We start from the raw sequence: 25,912 nt of genomic DNA, 5'->3' as shown, positions 1-25,912 counted from the left end.
CTAACTGAGGAAGAACTGAAAGCATTTCTAGGGGTTCTTATAATCATGGGGTTTCATAAACTACCTAGTTTGAGACATTATTGGTCAACTGATATTAACATGCACGTGCCAAGAGTTTCGCAAATTTTTACGCAAAAACGATTCTTAAAAATTCTTCGTTTTCTCCATCTAAACAATAACGAAAACATGGAAAGAAATAAAAATAACCCCAATTTTGACAAACTGTTCAAAGTAAGGCCTTTGATAACAGAACTGCAGCAACGCTTTCAAGAGAACTTTTATACAAGTAGAAATGTTGCGGTAGATGAAAGTATGGTTGCTTTCAAGGGGCGAAGTTCTCTCAAACAATATATGCCGAAAAAGCCCATAAAAAGAGGCTTTAAAGTTTGGGTCGTTGCATGCTCCGAAACTGGATACGTGCACAAATTTAGCATATATGAAGGCAAATCTCAATCACAACATGCTGAATATGTTTTAGGCGCTAAAACGGTATTAGACATTACCGAGTCTCTTACAGGCGCAAATTACTGCATTTATTTCGATAATTTTTTCTCGAGTTTTCCTCTTCTTAAGAAAATGTTAACCTATGATTTGTTCTGCTGTGGAACTTTTAGAATAAATCGTAAAGGCTTTCCAAAACAAATGAGAAAGGACAAAACAATGAAAATGGGAGAACACGATTATTTCATGTCCAATGATATGTCTGTTGTTAAATGGAAAGATCGGGGGCGCAAATGCGTTTTAGTCGGCAGTACTATGCATAATCCACTTGAGATTACTTCAGTTTTGCGAAGAAAACCGAATGGTGAACAAGAAAGTGTTAAGTGTCCAAAAGCCATAAGTGATTACAATCGCTATATGGGTGGAGTCGATCTATTCGATCAACTTCATGCTTCTTATCCAATTTCATGGAAATCCCGAAGATGGTATATGAAGATTATTTACTATTTGATTGATGCAGCAGTGGTAAATTCATATATAACTTATAAGACTACAATAAAAATGAGGTCCATTAAATCGAAACCAATGAGTCACCTGCATTTTAGAAGTGTATTGGCCAACGAGCTCATAGGTGATTTCTATAACAGAAAGAGACCAGGACCTAAGGTAACAATAGGAAGAAATAAACTGAAGAAAATGGGAGCAACCACTAATTCTGTTAGCGTTGAAAGCACGGTGAGACTAAGCGATGTTGGCAATCACATGCCAGAAAAAGGAACATCAAGACGTTGTGCACTCTGTTCAACGAGAGCAAAGTCAAAACGTTCAAGTAATAAATGCTCAGATTGCCAGGTTGCATTATGTATTCAATGTTTTCCATTATTTCATAATAAAAATGTTTAATTAATGTGTTTTTTTCTGTGGTCGATTATGGAACCACAACTACATTTACCAAAGTCAACATACCTAATCAGGCTGTGGTCGAAATTTCAACCACCTAAAAAAACAACAAGGAGTGAAAATAAAATGAAAATAAGAATGAAAGTTCAATAACGGATCATTCCTTATCTATAATCTGCAAAGAATTTGTTTATATTACCAAAAAATAATTCTGCCCTATAAAGGGTTAAAAGCAAAATAAATAAATATTGTCTCCTATAAAGAAGGAAGAAGAAAAAGAAAGCCAACAAGTTAAATAAATTTTAAATTGTTTCAATTATTTATTAATATGTTAAATTAGTAGGAATATTTTTGATAACTATCGTATAAGTGATTTAAAAATAAACCTCATTCTCAGTGAGAACTAAAAATATTATGATAATTATAGCTGAGGAAGTCGAAATACAAAAGAAAATTCTCTTCGCTCCTCAACCACGTTGATACATATTTGTTTCATTTTGTAAACAAACAAAACAGAAAATTAAAGAAAAAAACCAATTCGACAACCGGACGCTCCCGAACTATTAATCTACTAAATTTAACTCAAGTCACCGAGACGCGATCTGCCGCGCACCGCTCGCTTTTAGCATCGCACACACCAAACTCTTAAAATACACACATTAGTTCATAATTTTAACCTCACCAGTGAAACACCTCCATGCTTTTCAACAAAAATGATCCCATAAGGTACGTTACCCTACTTATAAGCAATTATTTCAATAAATATAATCAGCTTCGATTTGATGCAACCTAAAAATAGTACGATACATTAGTGAATTGTTATAGACACGTGTTGATGTCCAGAAATAGTTTAATTTTTATATTTTTTATTTTTTTAGATCCGGGATGGCATTTTCTATTTTCCAAGGAACATGAACATCACAAATAATGAGCTTCAAACAAAGACTCCCCCCAGAAAACACTAATCAAAATGTTGGCTGTGATCCAATCTCGAATACTTCCAAACGGAATAGTGGTCTATTTGCTTTCTTAAAATGGTTCAAGCCTTCCACGTCTCGGGAATCTATAGATACGGATCTACAAATATCTCACTCAAGTAGCTGTGATAGTTTAACCTCTTCTCATAGTGTCGGTACGGTCGCTTCTTTCTCTTATATCGCACCCGGTGATTACAAGCATAGTGTGTCGGAAAAGTGCATAACCCCCGGCCCGGAAACGGACACTTACAAAGCAAGACTGAAACAACGCGACAAAATACGCGAACGGGACAAAGACAAGAATCTTACGCTAAGAAAGAAGTATAACTTATTTTTCAACAGAGACTCGTTACTTAAGTCTAAAAATAAAAAAGAAGAAATTGAAAACTCTAAAAGTTTACCTCTTATGACGAGAGGTGTTATGGAAGAAACCCAAGAAGAGATTAATAAGGTAGTGCATCGTAGAACCAATAGTGAATCCTCAAAAATCAGAAAAGCTGGTGCGTATCTGCATGTTAAAGGTAAGCGAAAAGCCCCACAGCCCCCCGGAAACAAGCTAAATCCTCAAGACGAAACTTCAACTGCTAGTTTACGAAGAAAAAAACGCTTAGCTCCTCAGCCACCCACCATAGAAGAAAAAATAATGAAAACTGGTAAAGAAAAGACTGATGCTCCTGTATACGAAGACGTAGGAATCATTTGTAACGACTCGTTAAAACTAGATCACGGCATTTTGCGACCTGTCAAAGAATCAAATATGCCAAGTACTACTACGAATCAAAATAACACAACGCTGGCCCCTTCCTCCGCTAGAACGAGCATAGAAGCTCCTGTGTCACCGAGAGCGTGGTATAAAAGAAATTTAGCCGACAAGATAAAAAAGGATAAAACAGACAGCAGGTACGAACCCATCGAAATACTTCCGGAAGTTCAATTCTCTAGAAATTCTTCCTTGGATTTAACTTTAGAAGATGCAAAATTAGATCGAAAAAAAGAGGACAAAAGGAAGTCAGGTATGACGTTTCTTACAAATATAAGCGAACTGGACAGAGAAGCATACGAAATCGTAAAAAACAAAGAATATGAGGCTATATCGAAGTCAAATATCTCAGAAATGCCAGAATTCATGCGACCTAAAAATACCAAAGTGGAACCAGAAGAGTGGATTGTATCTCCCAAAAGAAGATCCGCAAGAGATTTAATAGCTAAATTTAACGCTATAACAAACGTACGAAAAGGAGTTTTTGGATCACAAAAGGACAAACTGTTAGACAAACAGACGAGCCTGGACGAAACTAAACGAAGACAGGAATTTCTGTTAGAAAGTCACAAAAAACGTTTGGAAGAGATAGACAAGAAAAACTCGCCTTTAATGAAGTCTGAAAGTGCCAGTGCTATTAAACCAAAGAAGGAGACTCCAAAGCTAGAGAGAAAGAGTTGGCATTGTCCAAAATGTAACGTTGAAAATGAATATTGGAGGATTATTTGCCACGTGTGCTCCAACATTAAACCATACTTTGATGATTTTTCCTCGTCATCGAAAACTGAAAGTAATGTACAAGAAAAAACAGTTATTAAAGAAACTAGTCCACCAAAAAAGACTGAAATGAATTTTGAACGATCTAAAACGCAGATAGGATTTTCTGCTTTAGTTAATTACAACAACAAACTCAAAGTAGGAAACGCATCCAGTTCGAACGATGAAAAAGTAGAAGACACAAAGAAAGAAGAAAAAGAAAAACTGAAAAAAATGTTAATAGAAATGAAAAATTCTTTACCAAAACGAAAAATAGCACAAAGAAAAAATAACGTTGCAAGTATTATCGTTGAAAATGCAGATGCAAAAGAAGAGACAATTAAAAACGAAACACCCGATAAAACAGAGGACAAACTTGAAGTTACTGATACATCAGAAAATACAGACGATAACAATATTGAAGAAAAAACTCAGGAAGAGAAAGTGGCTGATATTCTTATAGGCACAACCACAACGGTTTATGAAAATATTAAGGTTAAGAAAACAGATAATCCTAAACCTCTGAAAGTGTCCAGCTCTGCTCAAACTACAGCAGCTATAAAACAGCATCTACCAGCTTCAACCATAAGCAATTTGCTGGAAGACCAAAGAATGAAAAAAGACTTTAAATTAATGCAATCCAAAGATTTCGAAAATATTTATTCCCAATCTAGTCAATCGGCTGCCAAGATGTACGCCAACTTGGTGAGAAACGATGAGTTGTCGTTGTTTTTTAATATACCAAAAACAGTAAAAAAGGACGAAAAGACTTCAAGAAACCTAAGTCGAACGGACAGTCTACAAATTAATCGGTTGTTGAAGAAACTTGAAGTGTCAATTTCGAAGGGAGAGTTGAGTGATGCTTCGAATATCGCGCGGGAATTGGCGTTACTCAAAGTGAATTGTTCTGTTGTGAGACATAAAACTTTAGCTTCAGCGAGGGAACGGACGAAAAAAATTCAGTAAGTACAAATGCTACCAAAAAGCACATTCAATGATGAAAAATTTACCTTTAATGTATATAGGTCAAAAACAATTATTTCATTTTTGTTTTTAGTTTACATCTACATGTAAATCTGTCTGTCCATCTTATTAGAATTATTTCTGTTATCCTGTATCTCGTTAGTTGTTTTATTTACCATCTTTTTCGTAATCAATCCTGTGATCGCTTTATTATAGTCTGATTTTCTATACTATTTATATTTACATTTAAGGATATCGACAGCTGTGATCTTTAACACTTTAACTTCCAGACCCAACACAGAAAAGTTTCGGTGGAACTCAGCTATATTTTTTTAAAAATGTTTTTATAAAGTTTTACTTGATGAGTTTAAATTCCATAGTTTTTTTTTAACTTAGTATTTATAGACTAGGGCTGACAGAAAATGTTATGTGATAACTTTAGTAATAATAATTGACTATTCGTTCCTCTCAAATATGTCGAGAATATCAATAAAAAAATTAAAATATTTAAAAATTAGTAAAAACATCGTCTTTTTCAACTTTTCTGGTTTATAACTTTAAAACAATTTATTTTGGAGTAAAGTGGTCAAGTGGTACTGAAATAAAATAGCGATAATTGAATTTTTTACAAGATACGACTAGTTCAAAATGTTTTAATTGTTTACCCTTGCTGTAACATAGCGATAACCACAAAAAAGGGGGGAAAGCCTTATTCAATGTTTGCCAACCACTTATATTGCACTTAGGAACTTCATAATTCGCTTAGAAAATCTTTATAACATAATAAAACCCCAAATTTCATTGAAATCGATTTTATCTATTTCGCACAATCTTTTGCAATCTACATTAAAAAAAAATGAAATTATTTAAAATTTTTTTAATATTTTTTATGATACATTGATAAAAATGAATTTCACAACAATATAATTTTATGTTCTTCTTCTTCTTCTTCGTCTAGCCATTCACGTCCACATCTGAACATAAGCCTCTTAAAGTCTTCCTTTCCATTGTTTTTTATTGTACGCTACTTGTAGCCAATTTTTCCCGGCAGTCCTTTTCAGATCATCTGTCCATCTCATAGGAGGTCTGCCTCTGGGTCTTTTGTGTTGGTATGGTCTCCAGGTTAAAATTGATCTGTGCCATTTGTTTAGATCGCTCCTAGCTACATGTCCAGCGTATTCCCATTTCAACTTTAATGATTTTTGCACCACATCGGTGACTTTGGTTTTCTGTCTTATCCATGTGTTTGTTTTCTTGTCCTTAAGTGATATACCTAGCATTGCTCTTTCCATCGCGTGTTGAGTGACTCTAAGTATATTCATATTCTTTTTTGTGATTGTCCATGTTTGTGCCGCATAAGTTAATATCGGAATAATGCATGCATCAAAAACTTTAGATCTAAGATGTAATTGAATTTGTTGATTTCTGAGTATATAGTTCAGTTTACCGAATGCTGCCCAAGCTAACTTTCTTCTTCTTTTTATTTCTTCAGTTTGAATTTCCCTATTTAGTATTATTTTTTGTACTAAGTATATATATTCTTCAACTTTTTCTATAACTTTATCGTTTATTATTGTCACGGTGTCTTCGGAGTGCATGACTTTTGTTTTGTTTAAATTCATTTTCAGTCCTATTTTAGAAGATTCGGTATGTAGTTCTAAAAGCATGGTTTGCATTTCTTGTAGGTCAGTAGCTATCAGGATTATGTCATCTGCAAATCGTAGATTACTGAGGTAGCGGCCATTGATGTTTATTCCCTTATATTTCCAATTTAGGTTTTTAAAAACGTCCTCCAAAACTAAGGTGAACAGTTTGGGTGATAAAGTATCTCCCTGTTTGACTCCCCTGTTTAATGGTACAGGGTTCGTGTGTTCATTTTCATTTAGGTAGCTTGGTTCATAGTTTCTTTTATTAAGTTAATATATCTGCCGTCTATTCTACAATTTTGCATTGCGTTTATTACGGCCGTGTGTTCTATCATATCGAAAGCTTTTTCGTAGTCTACAAATGCTAGGAAAACTGGAAACTTGTATTCGTTACATTTTTCTATTAACATTTTTGTGGTTAACAGGTGATCGGAAGTTGAATAGCCTTTTCTAAAACCTGCCTGTTCATATGGTTGGTATTCGTCTAATTTCCTTGTTAGTCGAGTAGTTATGACTGGAGTAGGCTGATGGGTCTGTAGTTTTCCAATTTTCGACTATCACCTTTCTTGTGTAATAAGATTACTTTAGAGTTGTTCCAGCTCTTAGGGACTTTGCCCTGATGTAAACAACTGTCCACAAGCTTAGTTACAATTGCAATTAGTTCCTTAGCTCCTTCTAATATCATATCTGTGGTAATATTATCTTCTCCTGCAGCTTTATTTCTCTTCATATTTTGCAATGCTGTAGTTACCTCTGAAATTGTTACTTTTGGCATTATTTCTGATCCAACATTTTTTATTAATTTCCGTGCTGGTCTCATCTCATCATCTTGTTGATGTGTTCTGTAAAGTTCTGTGTAAAATTCTTCTATTCGTGTCAGTATGTTTTCTCTAGTTGTGATTTCATTTTCGTCTTTTCCCATTAATGATATCATCTGACGTCGTCCTTTTATGTTATTAGATTTAATTTATAGAATTTAATAAAAGTATTTTCAATATAGAAAGCATAGAAACAAAGAAACTTTCTATATGAAATAAATAAAAATTTTTAATTCAATTCTATAAATCATACGAACAAGCTGAATTTTGCTGAGAATGTCAATGATACTGCTAATTTTGAAGAAAAATGTTTATTATCACAAATCTGATAGTTTATCTGCTAATTCATTGTTGTTATTTTTGTTATCTGCATTTGTTTCCAATGGCAGCATCTCTATAACTAATTCTGTTGAAATTATGAGCATGATGTTGGGTAGGTGTATTTACATTGGGACTGTTGACAGGATTTTGAGTGGTAATTTATTTTGATTTGTCATTATATCTGACATTTAGTAGTTCACGATAAACTGAACATTCTCTATAATTAGAAGGATGGTCTCCGTTGCAGTGAGTGTTTTTTGGTTTCTTGCAGTCCTTTGTATTGTGTGATCCAGCTCATTTTACGCAATTATATGGTTTTGCACAGTAGGTTTTAGTATGACCATATTCTTGACATCGTGTACGTTGTGGCATATTTCTTTTCATTCTCGGTGGTTCTACCCTTATTTTACAATGTTGTACATACTATAGTTCAAATATTTCTGTATTGTTGGTTTGAGGCTCGAAGCCCACAAAAAAATGGTAATGGTTCACGGCTCAATCTGCGTCTGATATTTGTAATGTTCCTCACCTTATGACACTTTTTATGATTTTCGCTTTTATTTCATCTATCGGAAAGGAGGGATGTAGGTCTCGAAAAACTGCTCTGTATGCTCTTTCTTCGTTAGGTTAGTATGTATGGTGGACGATGTTTTCCTCTCGTAAGTGATGTATTTATTTTTAGTATTAGGTGTTTCGATTCAGGCGTCTTTGGTAAAATTTTTATTGTGCCGTTTGTTAAGGCTTTAGTAAAGTAAGTTTCTAGTTCTACTGCTTGAGCTAAATTATCTATTATTTTGCTATAGTCAATCAGGCCATATATAAATGTTGGAGGTGTTGTTGATATTGGCGGATTTTGATTCGTATCATTTACGGAGTTTTAAGCCTTTTTCTTTTTGATCTTATTGTTTGCCATTGATGCCTACTATTTTGAGAGTCTTCATGTTCTTCATTTGACATTGAATCATATTCATTCTGTGTTTCTGGATGGTTTTTAAGTTTAAATTAGCTTGGGAGTTTGAAGAATGAGAAGTTCGTTTGTTGGGCAACTCTTGGCTGTACCTGATATTGTTGTTGATAATTATCAAAAGGTATCACTTGGTTTACTGTTGATTGATTTGATCACAATGATGAAGCTTGAGTATTTATTTGACTTACTTGGTAATACGGATGTATTAGGTTTGTACTTTGTAGACTCGTTCTTCATTACAGTTGGAAACTGCACTGTAGCGTACTGAAAATCACTTTATCCTGGTCCTTCCCTGTTGGAAACACTTTTACTTCACTTTTATTTCATTGACTGGACACAAGTACAATATCTTCAGAAAACCGCCAAAAATTAATATTTTTCCAGGAGAAGACCAAAATTCACACTAAGTTTAACAGCTATTTTGACAATTAGTCTATAACGACTAAAGGGACAAAAGGTTCAAAGTGAATTTTAAACGTTTTAGGATGAAATAATTTATTTAAACATAGTTTTAAACACTTTTCAGCTAAATAGTACTTCACAAAAAGTTCTCTTAAATTTCTAAAAAAGAAACTCACGAAAACATTTATAAAACTTCAGGAGACAGTAATTTTTTAGTGCATTATTTTTACTAAGTATTGGCCGAACTAATCAATCAGATTTTAATTGTTGAATTTAATAGCGAATTTAGTACAAGAAACAGGTTTTAAGAAAGAAGCAAACGTTTGATTACGTTATTAAACAAGAATAAAAAAATTTCAGCTCTAAATATTATGATAATTATGATAACAATATTAATTGCTCATTAAAAAATTGACGTAATCTGATTGACTGACAAAAATAATCTAAGACTACTGTTTGTTGTATCTATTTTTTTTTATTTGTTAAGATTTAAATCCGGAAAAGTTCCAATATTCGGTTGTTGACAGGATATCTCAAAACAATCTAAAAATAGGTACTTTTATTTCTGGCGATTTCAATATTTTTTATAGCCGCATAACTTATTTTAGAATTATCGTCATATTTATTGTAACATTCGGAAGTAGAAAGTGTAACAAAGGTTGACATAAGTACAATGTATAGCTCGACTCAATAAGTCCTAGGACTAACTAATAAAATAGCAGGCAAACTTTTGGCCATTATATTTTCTGGTATGGTGCATTGTCTTGGTATAACACTTTTTTTTCTTTATCTTTGGATCAAAGCCTCTTTGGACGTTTTGGTAGTCTTTCACCTGCTTCAGTCAATACCGATTTGACTTCGATCTGAAGAGGTATATCTATGTTTCATTCAGTGTTACATATCAATGCAAAATTCTTGTTTATTGCGCTGAACCAGTTATAAAAAAACTTTTTAATCGTCCAGACACAGCAATCACATTGAAAGCAACTCTCTTATTTCTGGATTTTTTTATGTTCAGGGCAAGTTCCGATTTAAAATCAGTATTCTACCTTTTTACCAATACTTTCGATAGCGCAGAGTCTGAAACTGAATAACGCTATTAGTTTGCTTGAAAATTATTTTTCCCAGCAGGAGAGCAGTGGGTTGTCAACCCACAAAATTCATATTTTTCCTTAACACCCAAGTGGCGATTTTTACCTAAAGTAACAATTATGTTGCGAAAAGTACCGAAAAGTCGGTAAAATAACTTTGTTATTGCTTTAATCGCATTTGCGATAATAATAAATAAAACAAGAGATTTCTAACTCACTCACAACAATAAACTTTTACTGCTATTCTTATATTTTTTTTAAGTTTTCCTTACTTGGTCTCACTCTTACATACACTTTTGGCTTCACCCCTTATTGATCTTCTATTGCATAGGATAACAGCGTCTTTAAAAATATTAATTAGTTCACCATTGATTTTTACTCCAAAGTCTTTATCTTGCAAAGCCTGTTTGAAGATTATATACCAACAGATATTAAATAACAGTGAGGATCTGTGGCGCACCCAGGGGGGAGGTTTTGGGGGTTAAACCCACCCCCCAAGGGCATATAAAGTAAACAGTATATAAAGAATAGTAGAAAAATGTAACTTGTCTTTCACACACAATACAAAAAATCCAAAACGCTGATTGAATAATTAAATTACCACTTTAAATATGTAGAACACAATAATTATTGTATAAATACGCAATAATTAATAATATTTTTCATTATATTTAGATATAGATACCTAATATTAGGCTTATAAAAAATTAGACAGAACGAGTCTGTTGCGAGTAGCATGCGCCTACAGGACTGTATCTGCGGCAGCCTTGTGGACTATCACGGGTTGTGTTCCTCTGCATGTGTTAGAGCAGTAGAAAAGAAAAGAGACATCTCTATGGGAGAAGAAAGCATTTGACAACAGCTATAAAAAAAAGAAAGGGAAAGATCAATGGAAAAATGGCAAGAAGAGTGGAACAACAAGGAAGATGTTGCTCAGTGGACAAAGATGCTGATTCCGAGCCTAAGGGACTGGGTAGATTGTCTGTTTTAGGGCGTATCTTCATAGGTTCAGAAAGACAGATGCAGATAAATGCCTATACTGCGAATATTCCGACACTGTTACTCACACAATGCTGGAGTGTAATAGATGTACAGTGGAGAGAAACAGAATGTATAAAGAAATAGGTATGAACCCTGTGACTGCAAGAGATGATCGTAAAGATGACGGGAAATACGGAGGGATGGAATAGTGTTCACAATTACATCCAAGCAGTCATTAAAAAGAAAGAAGAAGAAGAGAAATACCAACCGGGCTAATGACAGAGATAAGATCTAATTACTATTTTAATGGGAATAAGTCGCAATTGAAGGTTAAAATAAGTTTATTGACGTTTGAATTTTTGATCTTTGATCTTGCACTGATAACTTGTTTATACTCCAACAATTAATATAAAAAAGAATAGCGGTTGGTACAGAAGTACATCTAGCCTTCATCGACCTAGAAAAGGCGTATAATACAGTTCCAAGACTTAAATTGTGGCAAGCTTAACAACAACTCGACATTAGTCCATACCTTTTAGGAATAATCACAGAAGTATACAGGGATAACACTACTTACCTAAAAATCGGATATAGACTATCAGAGCCAATAAAAGAAACTAAAGGACTAAAACAAGGATGCAGTATGTCACCCTTACTGTTTAATTTATATATTGAGGCAGCCCTCCAAAATTGGAAAAACCACTGCCAGGGAATGGGAATCCCCATAGGAAATGACGTACTGTTCTCCCTAAACTTTGCGGATGACCAAGTCATCCTAGCTCAAGATTCTTATGATCTAGAATTTATGATAAAATGTCTATAGAGAGAATATTTAAAATGGGGGTTACAAGTCAGCATGAAGAAAACAGAATATTTACTTAATTATCAGTTCAGATGCAAGGTTTGAAGTGTTGATAGACGAGGACGTGGAAATCAAACAAGTGAAAAAATTTAAATATTTAGATCCACTCATTGCTAAGAACGGCTTGGGAGAAACCGAAATTAAACACGAAGTAATCAGGGACGTAAAATTGTAGGATGTCTGAACTCCTTATGGTGGGATCACCACATTTCCAAAAGGAACAAAAAAGAATAGGGCAAACCATGGTTGAATCAGTTCTTTGTTCTATGGCTCTGAAGTATGGATAATTAATGTCGACCTGAAGAGAAGATTGTTGACAGTTGAAATGGATTATTTGAGAAGAAGTGCTAGAATATCAAGGCAGGAAAGGAAGACTAACGAATCTATAAGAAATAACATGAATGCTACAGAAACGGTCATTGACAGAATAGAAAGAAGAGGTTCAAAATGGTTTGGACATCAATTGAGAATGTCTGACAAACGTTGGCCCCAAAAACTTCACAAATCGAAGCCCCCTGGAAGAAAAAAAAAGAGGTAGACCTCGACGCTCTTGAAATGAAGGAATTAGAAGAGCGATGGAATCGACAGGTTTGGAGGAGGAGCATGCCTTGCACCGGGAGGATTCCCGGAGGAGAACGGGAATACGGCGATAGCCGTCTTCAAAATGTATTGTATTTACAAGTTCGATTAATGTCAAACGTCAATAACCTTATTTTAACCTTCAATTTTGGCTTATTCCCATTAAAATAGTAATTACTTTAAAATGCCACAAGAAAATAGCTTCAGAACAATAGATAAGATCTAGATAAGAGAAGGGAGTGTTCCAAAAATGTCGTCAGCCTTACAGTGGCCATCCCACTTTCGGAGTACGGTACGTGCGACAGTCAACTGCGCATAAGTAAGAGAGGGTGGTTTTAGTTGGTAGGTAAGATAATAGATACCTATCTGCTTATCTTTAGTACTTTAAATTAAACTAAAACCCAAATTGTAGGAACTCAACATGGAGGTAGCAGAAAAAAATTTCAAAACCCCCCCCCTAAGACAAATTCTGGGTGCGCCACTGGTGGGGATAGAATGCATCACTGTCTCACCCCTTTTTAAATGTAACATTTAACATTCATTTGTTAATCTGCCATCGACTCGTACGACTGCTTCAAATCAGAGCCGATTCTAGCGCACCGCACGCGGGCGGCCAAAAACAAGGGACGGCCGCAGGCCACTTTTAATTTTATTAATCAAGCAAAATTTTTCACGTATTGTCTTGTAAAGTCTTGCATATGCACACTATTGTGGGATGTGAAATAGATCCTACTCGTTGCACATATTCCGTTCTTGATGTCACATTGTTCTGATGGACAAACGGAATAAGTTGCAAGATCATTTATTATCTAACTGACTAGATAACGCGAGCTTGCTTGGAATTTAAAGAATTGGGTAAGGTGGCGGCAGGAAATCCGGAAAGACATATTTTAATATACTTCTCGAGTGGCCACAGCAGGATTCATCCGCGCATTTAATTACTTGCAAGAAATATTGCGACGTGAATGCAGAAGATTCTGCAAGTTTTTCTTCAGGTTTTCTGTATTCTGCCGAATCATCGTCCTTGTCAATGATCGAGTTTTTTCACACTGACTACAGTAAAAGTACCTACGTACAATACAGTCAAAATAACAATATTGTACAATATAATCGAGAATTCCTCGTAAAACATAAACGAAAAGGTTCATAACTTGGTTATAGGAAATCACCGAGGAAAAATTCAATGTAGAATCACTGTGGAACGACTTTACAAGAGAAATGTACGAAAGGAGGCTAGTACAAAAGATACAGCTGAAACAAATAGACGACATCGAAGATATAAATGCGAGCTGGAAGAAAATTAAAAACAACATTGAAGAAGCAGCAACAGAAGCTCTAGGAAAACGTAAAGTCATACTGAACAAAAGAAATAACAACAATATACCATGGTTCAGAAAAGAAATAAAAGAAAAATGTAAAGAGAAACGAGAGACCTACACGAAATACAAAACATCAAATACACCAGAATCCTGAGACACCTATAGAAGAATACGAAATGAAACAAAGCAGTTGGTAAGAAGAACAAAAAATGAACACTGGAAACAATTTACAAAAAGGATGGAAAGCGACTTCTACGATACACAAAAACAAATATGGAAATTCATAAGAAACCAACGGAAAGAAATGGCAGAATTGAAGGAGTACAATAACATACCAGCAAACGAATGGGAAAGATACCTGACGGAACTGTTTAAAGGAAAGTTTAATATACGAAATAAAACAAGCAGTACGTAAAGGTCATGGTTACAGAATAAATCCAAATATTACGGTACGCAGACGACGCCACATTAATCGCCGAGACAGAAGACGAGCTCCAAAGATTAACACTAATCTTCATTACAACAGTCAAGAAATACAATATGATAATATCAGCAAAAAAAACCAAATGTATGAGAACATCTAAATACCCACTACGATGTAATATCGAAATTGATGGGAAAATAATAAAGCAGGAAGCAAGGTTTAGATATCTGGGAATAGATATAACTAATTAAGGAGATGTTGAAGAAGAAGTACGACAACAAAGCTTAAAAGCAAGTAAAGCGGCGGGATCTCTTAATGACACAATCTGGAGGAACAAACACCTAAAACAAGACACAAAAACAAGAATCTATAAAGCAGCAATTAGACCTATATTAACATACACGGTGGAGACAAGACCCGATACATTTAAAACGAGATGACTACTAGAAACAACACAGATGAAAATACTTCGACGAATATCAGAGAAAAGTCTGTTGGATGCAATATAGAAGACATGAACGGATGAGTGACAAAACGAAAACAGGAGTGGAACGAACACATTAGTAGAATGACAGAGGATAGGACAGTACGAATAACACGAGATAAGTCACCAAATGGACGAATAAGTATTGGCAGACCAAGAAAAAGATGGTGCGATAATTTAAACAATTTAGGAGGCTAATATTGAAGAAGAAACAGGCTTTAAAGCCTACATACAAGAAGGCAGAAGAATAAGAAGAAGTTCGTAACTTGGGAGATTTCAATTCCATAGTTTTTTTTAAATAAAATAACTATGTAACGTAACGCATTGTTTAACTGCCCTCTCGCCCCTGTAATGCACCATAACGTTTTACAAGAACCTCTTCCCCAAATTGCGTTACGTAATACAAACGACCCCTTTCTAGTTATTAAATTAAATAGTTCTGGTAACAACATATCCAGAAAATAGTTAATTTGGTATAAAAAATAATTAGGATTATTATGCCATGACGTTTGACAAGTTATCTTGATTTAGCTCCCACACTAACTACTTATAAATCATATAATATCCGTTCTGAAATGTTGGTCATCTAATAACAATTGAAATAATCACCAATCATATCTTCAAAGAATCTAGCAATAAACATAAAAATATTTTTGTTATTTTGTTTTTAAAATAACACCAGAACGAAAATAAATACCCCGCTATATATTGTCTGTGCGCTAAAGCAACCTAAACATTTTCGTCAGAGTAATGAACCCATGAATTACGCTGATTTCTAATACCTACAACGTCTATTTAGATTGGTGCTAATTTTTAAATTAACTTCTGAATTTTCGGACGGTCTGATCGAAATATCTTGTTTATAGTAGTTCATAAACATGTTAATATCGATTATGCTACCTAATTATTTTTCGTATTGCTTTATTGAGAACATAAAGTATTTATGTAATAGTAAAATCATCAATAAGGCACTATTTATAAACTCAATCACTTGGGTTAAATAAAAATTTACGAAATAAATATAAAATATAAAATAATTCGGCAGGAAACCCTTGCCTTTGTCAAGATTCTAAAATTTACACGTATAAGACAAACAGTTATTGTAAAATATGTATATATATGACTTACCAAAACGTAAAACGGGACACAGACATTAATGAACTGATACAATAAATAAAAGTTGATATCTGATATCTCATGGTTTACTGTTATTAGTATACGTAAAGTGGAGATATGTTATGACTTTAAGAGATTTTTATGGTGTTATATTTATTATTATTTAAATCAGATTGAAATATATTTTATTTAGGTTTTGTGTATCTTTTTTGTCATTTATTGCGTAGGTATTTCTTTTTATTTCTATTGATTCGTATATCTCCCTCTTCTTTTTGTTTTGTTCTGTTTTTAAAATTTTGATGTTTTCAAAATCAAATTTATGCTTCTTCTCACTTTCATGTTTTGTGAGCGCAGTGACGTTGTTCTTGTCATGTTTGTGAGAGCGAATTCTGGATTGAAGCAGTTGACTAGTTTGACCGATATATACACCTATTGTGTAGCTTCAATTCTTGCACGAGTTGAATTTTGTAAGCACGCAAACCAAGATCTTTTCGCAAAATCTCTCTCCATTAAGTGGATGGACACATGTCCAACTGCTGTGTACGATGGCGGATAGACTGATTCGGGTCTTCCTCTATGCTACGCTCTACATCAACAACAGCTTCTTCTGTACGCGTATGACATCTCTGTGGATGCGTATTATCATTTAAAGTAAACGTGGTGCGAAAACGTTCCATGGTTAATCGAATTAATTGCTCTGATGAACGATTATGTTTACCATAAAATGAATGTAGTACACGATACTTATTTCGAACAGAACCATGATTTTGAAAATAAATTTGCACAATTTGGAAGCGTTGTTCAGGCGTCAAGTCTATTTATGCTGAAATGCCAAACCCAACTTAACATAAATCACTTTGCAGCTGTCAAAATGGCCGACAGTTAAAAAAGTGTTACCAATTTACATTTTTATACCTCTAATACAAACACCCTTTACTATAGTCTATTAGTTCTCTAATGCAAGTTTCAGAATGGTCTCGATGTGATTTCCATGTATATATAAATATATATATCTTTTTTAACTTTGACATTATAAATTGCAATATATAATTATTTTAACCGAAATAAAGCAAAAACAAAATTGTTTTCCTAAATAATGAAATTTCTAACATAAATTGGTTGTTCCAGAATAGAAATGTACGTCGAAGACAAAGTATCGCACAGAGGCCCATTTCCAGTAGATGTAAGTCCAGATCAGACGTTGGCACAACTGAAAATTCAAGTAGAACGAGAGTTTGAAATACCGATGGCATTCCAGAGGTGGATACTAGGCAAAGAATTAGTTACTGACGACAACGCTCGACTGAAAGACTATGGCATTGTTAAAGAAGGCTGTCCCGTATTTTTATATTTAGTAGCACCAGGTAAGAAGATTTATATACTTATACCAAGTTTGCTATTTGAAACAAATTGTTAATAACAGAGTATATAATTTAGTTAAATATATTAAAAAAAGGTTATTATTCGAAAATACTTCAGCCATTTGTACAGTGTGGCAATTTTAAAACTTACAATGGGCTATATCTCACGAACAAGGCTGATATAGAAAAATGCTTGAAACCGTTTCTAGGATAGTAAGGGGGAACTAAAATGACATGAAAGAGAACTCAACTCCATCAACCCCCTAGGCCCCACCCACCACAACCAAAAAAGTTTAAATTTCAAACCCCTACTTATGATACCTCATTGAAAAGACTATAAAAAATGCTATCCAATGATATAATTAATAATTATACAGGGTGAAGCAATTATTGTTAAACCTTTATCTTAAACGGAAAATTTAATGAGGTTTTTGTTGAACTACAAATTTGTTAAAAATGTCAATTAAGTAAATGTTCAAAGTGGGTTCCGTTGTTTTGTAAACAATAATACAGCCTATTTTCGAATTCTGCACGAACTTTGGCAAATGTTGTTCTAGTAATAGCTCGACATGCTTGCGTAAGTCTTTCTCGCAATTCCCCAAGTGACGCAGGTTGAGTTTTATAAACAACCGACTTGAGTTAATTCCATAGAAAAAAGTCAGGTGGCAGTAAGTCTGGTCACCTCGGTGGCCACTCAATAGGACCTCTCCTTCCAATCCATTCATTCTGATAATTAGTATCCAATCAGTGCCTAACTAAAGCTGCACAGTGAGGAGGTGTTTCATCTTGTTGGAAGTGCAGCAAATCTTCGTCTAGAGCTAGGTTGGCTTGATTTAGTTCTCTAATTAATGCACAACTAAAGATTCGATGGTGTTTTCCAGTATATCGAGATAAATGTCGCCACTTAAATTGCCTGGTATGAACAAGGGGCCAATTATAGCATCCCCTGATATTCCTGTCCAAACATTCAGTTTTTCAGGATATTGAGTCATCTGTCGATGCGGGTTCGACATGCATTGTTGTATTCATTCAGCATAAAAATACATTCATCAGTGAAACAAATATTTTTTAAAATTCTCGGTTCAACGCGAATTCAGTCATGAGTTCACAAAACTCAATTCATCGGTCTGGGTCATCATCGCCTAGTTCTTGAAGAATTTGTGTTTTGTACGGGTGAAACTTATGTAATTTCAACACCTTTCTAACCGACTCATGTGAAAGTCCTGTCATTGCAGATACTTGACGTCAGCGGCGGCCGGCCAGGTGAAGTAGGTGAAGGTGAGGTTCACCAAAAAAATATAATTAAATTGAGACAAATAAATAAAAAATGAAAGCAACATTATTATATCTAAATTCTGAAATCAATTATTTATTCTCTTTTAATTAATCTAAAAATTATAAAGACAACTAGCTTTATAAGCGGTACGTACTTGACGGTCAAGTCCTGACCTGCGTCACTAGCCGTGTACTGAATCTTAGTATTCAGGAATAGGTGAATATAATTTTTGAAATTCGGAATGCATCTGCATGAGCGTTCACGGTTGCCATGGCAACGTGACGTCAGCCTATCCTTAGTGATAGCTGAGAAAACTGGTGAGTGCAGTTCCGACTATAAATATATTATTCGTCTTCAGCCACTGTTGGATGTGTATTTGGTATTCCTATTTTTCGGAAATTTCTCTCAGCGACAATATTTTGAAATTTAGTCTATTATATAGATATTTTTTATATAGAATAGTGTATAGTATAGTATTTATTAGTTTAGTTTAGTCACAGTATTAATTTTATTTGTTTAGTGCACTTTATTAATACATTTCTCTGTGGTTTGTTTCGGATTTCGGATATAAAGTGTTCTCGTGGATTTCGTTTGAACAAAAATAATTTTAGACAGACATAAATCCAATTAATGACTTCTTCTTCTTCTTCCTATGCCGTCTCCATTAAAGGAGGTTGGCGACCACGTTTCCAAAAGTTTCTCTGTCTTTTGCAACGTGGAATAATTCATCTACAGTCATGTTTGTCCAGTCTCGAATATTTCGCAGCCATGATTTCCTCTTTCTACTTATTCCCTTTTTGCCATCGACTCTATCCTGCATGATGACCTGCAGAAGACTATATTAAATGGTGGCTAAATTAATGACTTGGTGTGTAATATATTAGAGACTCCGCTTAGGCATTGGAAAAATGAAGATAAAAGGGATGTTCTTTTACATGGTCGACCAACCAGTATTTTAAACATCTGCGTCTGATCCAGAGTGGTCAGCTGCAATCAGCATCTGACTCAGAGTGGGCGGCTGAATCGAAACTCACCAACCCGTTTAAGCAGGCGTGGTGATTTAATCGCCAAAAAACCCTCAATGAAATGTCAAGGTTCAGAACTAAAATACCCCAGGACAGCAGAACAAATCGTATCTAGTATAAGTGCCCTAAAAAACTGTTTTCAAGTTATTAGGGCCCTAAACTCTATACATTTTTTTAACAAATTTTTAATGAGTTTTGGGCGAGACGTAGGTACCAAACCTCCTTTTGGTCCGGCAAGCTTTCCTCATCTTCACCACTTTTATAGGCCACGAGCCGCCGCTGCTTGACGTGTTGATGTAGTCAACAGGCTCTATTGCAAAATTTCCAAGGACCTCAATTTAGGATGCTTCATTCAGTAATCTTGGGGCATCACTTTTTTTATTTTGCACTGATCCCGTTTCCCTTAACTTTTTAACTAAATCGCGGACTGATACTAGCACCCTGTATAATTATTAAACAATAATTATATAGGGTCATCTACAGAATCAACAAAAACCCCATTACATTTTCTATTTAAGCCAAAGTTTCACAATTATTGCTTCACCCTGTATAATTATTATGTATACCATTGGATAGCATTTTTTTATAGTTTTTTCAATGATGTATTACAAGTAGAGGTTTGCAATTTAAACTTTTTTGTTTGTGGTGGGTGGGGCCTAGGGGGTTAATGGAGGTGAGTTTTCTTTTATGTCATTTTAGTTCTCCCTTACTATACTAACTTACTGAGCGTAAAAACTCAAAATTTGTGAGTTTTAATCCGACAATTTTTACTAAAAAAATTTTTTTACCAAAAAAATATGGTAATTACTATTTAAATGGGAATAAGCCACAATTAAAGGTTAACGTATGCTTATTGACGTTTCAATTTCCACTTCAGAAATTGAAAAAAAAAGTGGAAATTGAAACGTCAATAAACGTACTTTAACCTTTAATTGTGGCTTATTCCCATTTAAATAGTAATTACTTTAAAATGCCACAAGAAACTAGCTTCAGAATAATATTAAAAAAATATGGGAAAACAAAATGTAAGATATAAATCAGTCCATTGCAAAAGTTCTATACATATATTTGTTTTCATTGCTAATATGATTAGAAATTAATTTAATTTACCAATTCTAAAGACACTTTAATTTAAATTTCTATAACATTTTTCTAAAACCTGAGCCTAAGACTACTTCCGGTGAAAAGGTATATCAAGTAGCCAACTTATTCGTATTATATTTTTAACTGCATGTTTTATTTTAGGATTCTCTCTAAATCATGAAATACCACACGTTCTGTCTGAAATAATTGGGATATCGGGTAAAAAATTTAGTATTTTACGTTTATTCAACGGGATTTTTGTTTTTTATTTAACATTTCAAATCTGGTACAAAGGGTCCAGATAATACCTAAATAAATAAATAGATAGTACCTAAATCATAAAAAACAGGACTTCCGCCAAAATAATACATGAAAAGGGATGCAATTAAGTTGTGTTTTGTCGTTTTGATTCTTTTTTCAGATAAAGAGCTTATTTTCATAAATATCTTTATGAAAGCTCTCGAAAAAAATGTAATAATTCGTCATATTCTTTGCCTTTATCCCTGTTATGGGTTAGCTTCCCCAATTAACTGTCTTCTTAAGTTTCTATCTATAATCATACCAACATCACTACCCTTTACCGATATGTGCTGCCTTTCAAGGTATCTTTCCAAGACTTCTTTTGTCTTCCTCTCCTATTCTTTATAGGAATTAACAAATCAGCTATTCCTCGTATTGGATGATTGGTCCTTAATCATTGGTGCAACATCTAGATTTTTGTCACTTTCATCAACCTCAACCTTCTTATTTGCGCCGCATACAATCGTTGTTTCTCTTTCTTTTAAACTGCTAAACATTCAGTTCCGTACATAATCGTTGATCTTAAAGCAGTTTCATAGAATTTTCCTTTCAGTTTCATTGAAATCTTTCTGTCACACAACGCACTATTTGCTTTCTTACATTTCATCCAGGCCACCTTAACTCTACTACATCTCTCACTCGTGCCGTTTCCCCAGGATCGTGATTTCTTCCAATATTCCTAACAATTTTTCTCCATTGGTCTCTTCAGCTGCTTTGAGAGCTTCGCAGAATGAGTTTCCAGCTGAATTCTTAATTTGGTCTGGCCATCTAGTTAGTGATAGTCCTCTTGATCTTCTCCCCGGAACGTTTTCAGAAACAATTAATCTCTACAGATCATCACCTCTGCGAACCACGTGACCGAAAAATTGCATTGCAGACATATTGTGGACAGTCTTTTTTAATCTAGAGTTGGTTTGGATTGAAAACGTTTGTCCTATGAGCTATCCAAGGTATGAGCAGCATTCTTCTCCAGCACCACATCTCAAAAGCATCAATTTTTTGGCACTCGCGTCCGCGAAGAGTCCAAGTCTCTACTCCCATATAAAAATACAAGGGTATTCACCAGTATTCATCTTGATATTTTGAGAGATAGATCAGTCTTTTCAAACTTTAGTTAGGCGACTCATCGAATTTTTTGCCATTTCAATATGTCTCCTAACTTCTGCTTTACAGTTACCATCGTTAATTATACTAGACCCGAGATAGACAAAACTGTCCACTATCTGGTATTCCTGTAACATATTAGTCAGTTGAATAGTGTGGAATCTGTCGACCACCATTATTTTTATCTAACCTTTATTGAATTTCAGACCAACTTTATTGCTTTCATACTCAATTCTTCGCAGGAGATTAAACATTTCTTGCTCATTTGCTGCTACAAGTGTAGTGTTATCAGAAAATCTTAAATTGGATATTTTCCTACCAGCCACTGTGACTCCACCGGCCCCCCATCTATCTAAAGCCATCCTCATGGTATGTTCACCATAAATATTGAATAAGTCAAGTGACTACAGGCATTCTTATCTAACACCTCTCTCGGTCTTGAATTGGTTTAAGAACTTCTGATCTAGTCGTGCTGTTGCTATATTCGACTGGTACAGATTTTTAATAAGTGTCACCAGATGCATTGGTGTGCCCATTTCTATTAAAACCACAGACGAAGCATATAATGATAGGTACTTGAAATTCTCTAGACTTTTCAATGAGTTGTCTCAGGTTTAGGATTTGTTCCCATGTACCTTTAACCTTTACAAACCCTGCTTGTTCCTGAGGTATTTGGGAATGTAGATAGATTTTTAATCTGTTTTTGATGATATGCAACAAGCCTTTACTAGTATGTGTTATTAGTGACAGGGTGCGGTAGTTTTCACATCTGGTAGTAGTTCCCTTTTTGTGTAGCGTGATATAAATTGAGGTACACCAATCAGATGGCCATTTTCCTAAATTCCAAACAGCGACACAGATAAAATGGATGATATGTAATCCTTTGTTATCTAGTAACTGTAGTATTTCACCTGGTAGTGAATGAATGCCTGGGGATTTATTTCCCAGTAGGTTCTCTAGGGTATTCAGGGGGCCATTGATTTTCTGCTGACACCTCGTTATTTTTATATGCTGCTACATGCGTCTCCATATATTTACCCCATTACTATGTAATATCGATCCTAGGTATTTAAAAGGTATCACTTTTGACATTTATTTCATCATCCAAAGTTATCATTTTATTTGCAGTACTTCTATCTTTAAATTAATGTTAAAATACTCTGTTTTTGTCCTACTAAGTTTCTAAACTTTTTTTAAGAGATTATCTCCACTGTTCCAGTTTTTGTTGTACATCTCTTTCCATATTCCTACTATCTATCAATTACTTTCTATCAAATTTTCATGCTGTGACTAAACTCTAATTTCACTATTTGGGAGAGTGAGTCATCGTTTGAAGTCGTAGAAGTGGGGAAAGTCGTATGAAAATCCAGTGGCGTACACTCACTTTTATTTTAACGTTAATTATATTATATTGTTTACATATTATTGTTCAAAATAGGCCACAATATATTTATCTGCAGGTTTTTACTGAAGTTTCCATCTCTATATCCAAAGACCGTTTTCAAAGATATAAATTATAGTTATATTTATTTTATTTGTTTATTATTTTATATTTATATATTCTTATATTATTTTCTTTTTTTTTTCTTAACTTTAAAAACGGTCTCTGTACTAGAGATCGAAACGTCAGTAAAATAAACATGTAAATAGATGTATTGTGGTTTATTTCCAACATTCTCCCTAAAAATACGGAATGCCACAAGCAAAAATCCACAGAAAAATAAATATTGCTATCATTTGTATATTTGAAAACGATCTCTTTATATAGAGATCGAAACGTCAGTAAATTAAACATTTCAATTAAATATATTGTTACTTATTCCCAACATTATTTCTAAATATACAGAACGGCAAGCAAAAAGCCATAGAAAAATAAATATTACTATCACTTGTATATTTGAAAACGATGTCTTTATATAGAGATCAAAAAATCAGTAAATTAAACCTATAAATAAATATTTTGTGGCTTATTCCATACAGTCTCCTAAAAATACAGAATGCCACAAACAAAAAGCTATAAAAAACAAGTAATTTTGCAGAAAGCTTACTGATGCCACCAGGCTGTCGCGGAAGTTACGCTAAAACGTCTTTTGACGTGACCCGTCCTTAAAGAGTTACACAATGAAATTTTTTTAAAACAAATTTTAAGACAATTTCCACACCACCCGAGAGGTATGTCTTGTGGCGCGTCACTTTTTTTTAAATGGGTGTTCGCCAAGAGCCATATTTTCCCATTAAATAAAATAAACAAAACACTTAAACGGTATAAAACAAAACAAAATAAAATCCTATAAAATAAAATAAAATTCTATAAAAACAAAATAAAAATAATTTTGGATGTAACAAAACATTGTACTATTCTATTTAAACACAAACACTATACACACTTACTATGTTCTTCTCGTTTTTTTTTGTTTTTAGTTTTTTTATGCTGATGCCTACTAAACTATTAGAAAATATTATTCGCTGTCTAAATCTGAAGATGCAGTGCTGCTATCGCTGTCATTATCTTCACCTGGTGTAATTATAATTGGCTCTAGTAAAACTTTGACATGAGTGTCAAGTTCCCACATACGATATTCTTCTTTAATTATGTGGCCTATACATTTAGCCCATTTCTCTGGAGTTACATGGATAATTGCTTGAATCAAAAGTTCCTTAACTTCGTTTAATTTGAGCGTTTTGTTATTGCGTGCTACTTTTCCTTTCACTTGCGCCCAGATAAGTTCAACGGGATTAAGTTCGCAATGATAAGGTGGTAGACGTAGAACTTTGACATCATAATCTTTTGCAGTTTCATCCACAACATATTTAAGATATTCACTTTTCCTTAACCGTGCAATGTCAAGTAGTTGAATTTTGAGCATTGATTCTTCGTATGCAATCCCCTTTTCTGTAAGCCATTCTTGAATTCTCCCTTTCCGCCATGCCGTCGTCGGTAATTGTTCTAGTCTGCGGCTATGATATGGCGCATTGTCCATAACAACCACAGACCCAGATTCCAATTTTGGTAAGATTCTCTTAAACCAGCGCTCAAATACTTCGGAAGTCATTTCTTTATGATAATCACCTGTTTTTTTCGACTCAAATTGAAGCAAATCATCATCAAAGAACCCTGTATCACTTCCTATATGGGTGATGATTAAACGCCGTCCCTTTCCTGATGGAGCTTTTAATCCTGTAGACCAGCCTTCTATAAATGCTTCGCGTTTACTTTTGACATTTAAATCTTGCCAAACTTTTCCAACTGTATGACCTTCGTTAATCCAGGTTTCATCCAAATAATATATTTTGCATCCAGTGCTGCGAATTTTTCGTATTTCTTCTAAATATTTTCTTCTCCATAGAATAATTTCATTTTTTTCTAATAGCATACTTTTTCTGTTGCGTTTTACATATCGAAAGTTCATTTCGCGCATGGTTCTGATTAAGACCCTATGAGATATCTTGGGTAAAGAGTCATCTTTTTTGAGCTCTTCAGAATTTTTTTTCAGTGTTGGAATTTCACTCCGAAAATAAAATGAATGAATTTTTCGACGTATAATATTCCTTGTCTCGTCATCGAAAACAATGCTTTTCCTACCTCTAGTTTTACCTTTTTCTTCCTTTTTATTTTCCGATGTATTTTTAAGTACACGATAAATACAGCTAACGGATACTTTTGTTAAACTGCTACAAATGTCGACCGCTTAGCTAACATTTAATGCCATTTTTCTGCCGACAATTCCTTCATAAACGTTTCGTATCATTACCTTCTCTTCGGACGTTAACATTTTCCGTCTCTTTTGCGGCTTTTCATTTTTGGAATCAACATCAGAATTTTGCTGTCTTCTCTTGGAACAACTCGGTTTTTCGTCCAACTCCAATAAAACTCAAACCAAATAATCACAGAATATAACTAAAAATTTACTATAAAACGACAAACTATAACACTCGTATTATCAATAACACATTTT

The 25,912-nt window shown here is 34.1% G+C and overlaps 1 protein-coding gene across 1 annotated transcript in view; it reads left to right on the top strand.

Annotated features, from left to right (window-relative positions):
• Window positions 1-1,943: 1,943 nt before the first annotated feature.
• The window catches only part of LOC140432824 (uncharacterized), a 43,220-nt gene continuing 19,251 nt past the window's right edge, over window positions 1,944-25,912 (top strand). Inside the window, exons 1-3 of the mRNA XM_072520950.1 lie at window positions 1,944-2,067; window positions 2,220-4,796; window positions 16,936-17,171. Coding sequence (XP_072377051.1) covers window positions 2,269-4,796; window positions 16,936-17,171 — 2,764 coding nt within the window. The 5' untranslated portion in view covers window positions 1,944-2,067; window positions 2,220-2,268. The remainder of the gene's footprint in view (window positions 2,068-2,219; window positions 4,797-16,935; window positions 17,172-25,912) is intronic.

Source organism: Diabrotica undecimpunctata, chromosome 1, assembly GCF_040954645.1.
Source record: "Diabrotica undecimpunctata isolate CICGRU chromosome 1, icDiaUnde3, whole genome shotgun sequence".
NCBI classification, from domain to species: Eukaryota; Metazoa; Arthropoda; class Insecta; order Coleoptera; family Chrysomelidae; genus Diabrotica; species Diabrotica undecimpunctata.
The sequence above is the reverse complement of the archived record's forward strand: the minus strand, read 5'-3'. Positions and strand labels throughout refer to the sequence as shown.